The sequence below is a fragment of the Cucurbita maxima genome, unplaced genomic scaffold (assembly GCF_002738345.1).
Source record: "Cucurbita maxima cultivar Rimu unplaced genomic scaffold, Cmax_1.0 Cma_Scf00017, whole genome shotgun sequence".
NCBI classification, from domain to species: Eukaryota; Viridiplantae; Streptophyta; class Magnoliopsida; order Cucurbitales; family Cucurbitaceae; genus Cucurbita; species Cucurbita maxima.
The window spans coordinates 3,762,096-3,765,542 of record NW_019272033.1 but is presented as its reverse complement, the minus strand read 5'-3'; the positions used below and the strand labels follow the sequence as shown (position 1 = coordinate 3,765,542).

The 3,447-nt window shown below is 36.4% G+C and overlaps 1 protein-coding gene across 2 annotated transcripts in view; it reads right to left on the bottom strand.

The window, feature by feature from the left end:
• Positions 1-1,501: 1,501 nt before the first annotated feature.
• The window catches only part of LOC111491972, a 4,204-nt gene continuing 2,258 nt past the window's right edge, over positions 1,502-3,447 (bottom strand). The window contains exons 5-6 of one of the 2 annotated variants that reach the window (XM_023141080.1): positions 2,886-3,213; positions 1,502-2,101 (exon numbers count right to left, since the gene is read on the bottom strand). In XM_023141080.1, the coding sequence (XP_022996848.1) occupies positions 1,857-2,101; positions 2,886-3,213 (573 nt within the window). In that variant the 3' untranslated portion in view covers positions 1,502-1,856. The remainder of the gene's footprint in view (positions 2,102-2,885; positions 3,214-3,447) is intronic. The other variant, XM_023141081.1, reaches the window with a different exon arrangement.

Here is a 3,447-nt window from a genome sequence, read left to right as displayed (position 1 = left end):
TAAAAAAAAAAAAAAAAAAAAGGCGAGTTATTAAATTCCCGCCATTACGGAGGAATGTGAGACGTAGGATGAAATTCTCCCGCGCAAAAGATCCAACGGTGAGAGGCAGATAAAGGCAAGCATGTCTCACAAGGCATGTGTAATGATGATAAAGTGTCAAAGAAGGGAATAAGGTTTTTCAAAAACGTCGTCGTAAAAGCGACCTAAAGGAAAGTAACGTTACTTACTCTCACTCCAAAATATAAAATACTAAATAATAAAATAAATATTTTCTTAATTCATTAAATATTTATATCCCCTTTTTCGGTACGTCCAAAATAATACAAAAATATATATTTATTTTTTTTGTCTCATGCTTCATATTTAAATTAAGATTTAAAATTGATGTATAATATTTTCAATATTTTTAACAAATAATTTGTAGGTAGGTACTTCAATAAATATGAACGTCAATGTGTTAATATGCATTTAAAGTGGCTTTCTCCATCTTTAATGAATTGAGACCAAAATAATTACTTACCCAGAAAGGGAGAGATTGACAGCGCAACTATTTTTGTAATTTAGCCTTATTCTTGTGGGCTTCTAGGGTACAATCCCATTTCGAGGTGGGCATAAAAAGAGAGAGAAAAAGTTTTTATTTTTATTATTTTTTTTTTCTTTTTTTTTTTCCCTCTAAAACTTCAATTTAAATTTTAATATTCAACGAATATTATTGTATGATTTTAATGAATTATATAACATAATTGATCAAATTTTAAAATTTAATAAAAGATTATTTAATAAGTTTAAGAGGGATGTAAACTAATTTGAAAATACAAAATAAATAAATAATCTGTGAAGGAGGAGCTGTAAGTGGACCCAGCCCCAACGGTCATACACACTTCACGAGACAAAATTGACCCTATAAATTTAAATTATAATTTTAAAGAAAAAATAAAAATAAATAAAGTTAGAGAGAGAAATAAAATGATTGGCTGGGCTCTCCAATTGCCCACCTGTCACTGTACGCTGTAGGGCAGTAGCGATATATAATTGCCCTGCCCCTGCCCCTGCTCCTGCCCCTGCCCCTGCCCCTGCCCCTGCCCCTAACAAATAACAACGCCCATTTCCTTAATTATCTAAACATTTCCCTTTCCCCACCCCCCAAAAACCATACCCTTTTGCCCAAACAACAACCAATTGTCTGTTTTATTTTAATTTTATATTTCCCAAAAATAAATAAATACTGTTTGAGATTATTTTTATTTTTATACTATAGTTTTGGACTTTCATTTAATCACTGTTGAATTATAATCAATTCTAGTGATTAGAGTTTTATATTATATGCTTTTGGACAAAAAATTGAGCCATCACTGTAATGGGCCTCCGCATGTTTGGATCGGCCCAAATGAGCCATCACTGTGATGGGCCTCCGAATATTTGGGTCGGCCCAACCCACGCATGTTAAGAAATATTAAATATGATTAAAAAATACATTAAAAAAAAAAAAAAAGTACCCGACAAGAAAAGATAAACGAAAACATTTACTTCAACTCAAGAAACATGAACTAGTTACAATGGTGGGCTGGTTACTCCCCAAAAGACGAGTGGGACCCTCTACAATTACATTGACTTCAGCAAGCTATGAATGAAGTCAAGTCAACTCATTTGAATTACAATTACAATTACAGAACATCATCTCTAGAAACCCAGTTCGAACCGAACCAAACTGAACTGAACTTAATCAAACAGGATAATTTTTAAGGTATGATGTTGCAGACTTGAAAGGAAAGGCTTCAGTAGTCTGCTCAAAACCATTGTTAATCTTGTCTAATCCCATCACTAACTTACTTACTCTAACTGATGCGGAGGAAGATCTAAAGAGCAAAGAAGCAAAAGTACTTCTTCTTTGGACTCTTCCCCCTTCTGCCAACCCTCTTCTTTCCTCCATCCACACCTGTTTCTTCACCATTTGAGACCTTGTTGTGACAACTTGATGATGCACCTTTCATTCTGTACCCTTCTTTCTTACTTTGGCTTGGGAGTTTCATGTTCGCCGAGGAATCGGTTTTGGGAGTCTCTTTGGCCGCTGGGTGGCTTCTTATGATGGTGACAAGAGAATCTGTGTACAAGGATAGTTATTATGAGTAAGCGATGTAATTTTCCTGCTGCATTTTCGAGAGGGAAAACGAGACGTTGTGTGTTTAGATCTGAAGTGAATATGCATTTCGTAACTGTGAATCTATGGTTGAAACCACGATGACAATTTTACATTTTCGTCTAAATAACTCTACTCGAGCATGCATATGAGAGACTATAACAACAGAAACCTACGGCTAGCAGATATTATTCTCTTTGTGCAAACATTACCTCAAGGATTTTAAAAGGCTTCTAGTAAGGAAAGATTGTTACACCCTTATAAGGAATGTTTCATTCTTTTATCCAATTGATGTGGGATCTTATAATCCACTCCCCTTGAAGGTTCAGCGTCCTCACTAGCACGCTGCCTGATGTATGGCTCTGATACCATTTGTAACTTCTCAAGTCCACTGCTAACCGATATTGTGTCCTTGGTAGCCTTCCCCTTAAAGCTTTTAAAACGCGTCTACTAGGGAGAGGTTTCCATACCATTATAAAGGATGTTTCATTTTCCTCTCCAACCAATGTGAGATCTCACTGAGACTATAATTGACAAACAAAAGGGCACGGATATATATAAAGAGAAATATTAACAGCATGGGCATAAAATCAGAATAATTCTCTCTATCATGATCGGTTTTTTGGAGAACATACGAAAGAATAGCAAAACCCATATGGTTCCATTCAGTAACCACGTAGCAGAATGTACTGTTCTGCATAAAATGAAAGTTAAACAACAGGAGGATGCAAAAAATAAGTGGACAAACCTGAAGCCACTTGATGCACCACCTCCTTCTTTAGTTTGAAGGGTGCAGAGGAACGGATGCAGGCAGCATCTCTTCGTCCCCTGTCATGGTTAATTTCACGTTCTACATCACATAGAACATCCATTGTAACAAAATCTTCATTCGATGACATGGACAAGCAACTAGAATTTTCAGAGCTCGATGACGAAGATGTTGGGTTATCTAAATCCAGCAATTCCAAGTAGTCGTCACCTAAACAATAATCCATCTCAGGATGGATATCTTCTAAATGATTATCCAAACGTTTTCCTGCATCTGCCAATTCTATCATCTTGTCATCTTCATTCATCTACAAAACATCATTTGTCATTAACTGAAAACAAAGACACCATTTGCGACTCTGAACCGAGCAGAGAAGGAAATGGAGAGAAGATGGGAGCAATCAGTTTCCGGTGACAGTAAGAACAGTTAAAAAAGAGAACACCAAATGGATATACAAAACTGGTCTCATATCAACTTTAAGAAAGAAATGCATGGACATCGGGGTGGGGTGGGGTGTGTGTGTGGGGGGGGGGGGGGGGGG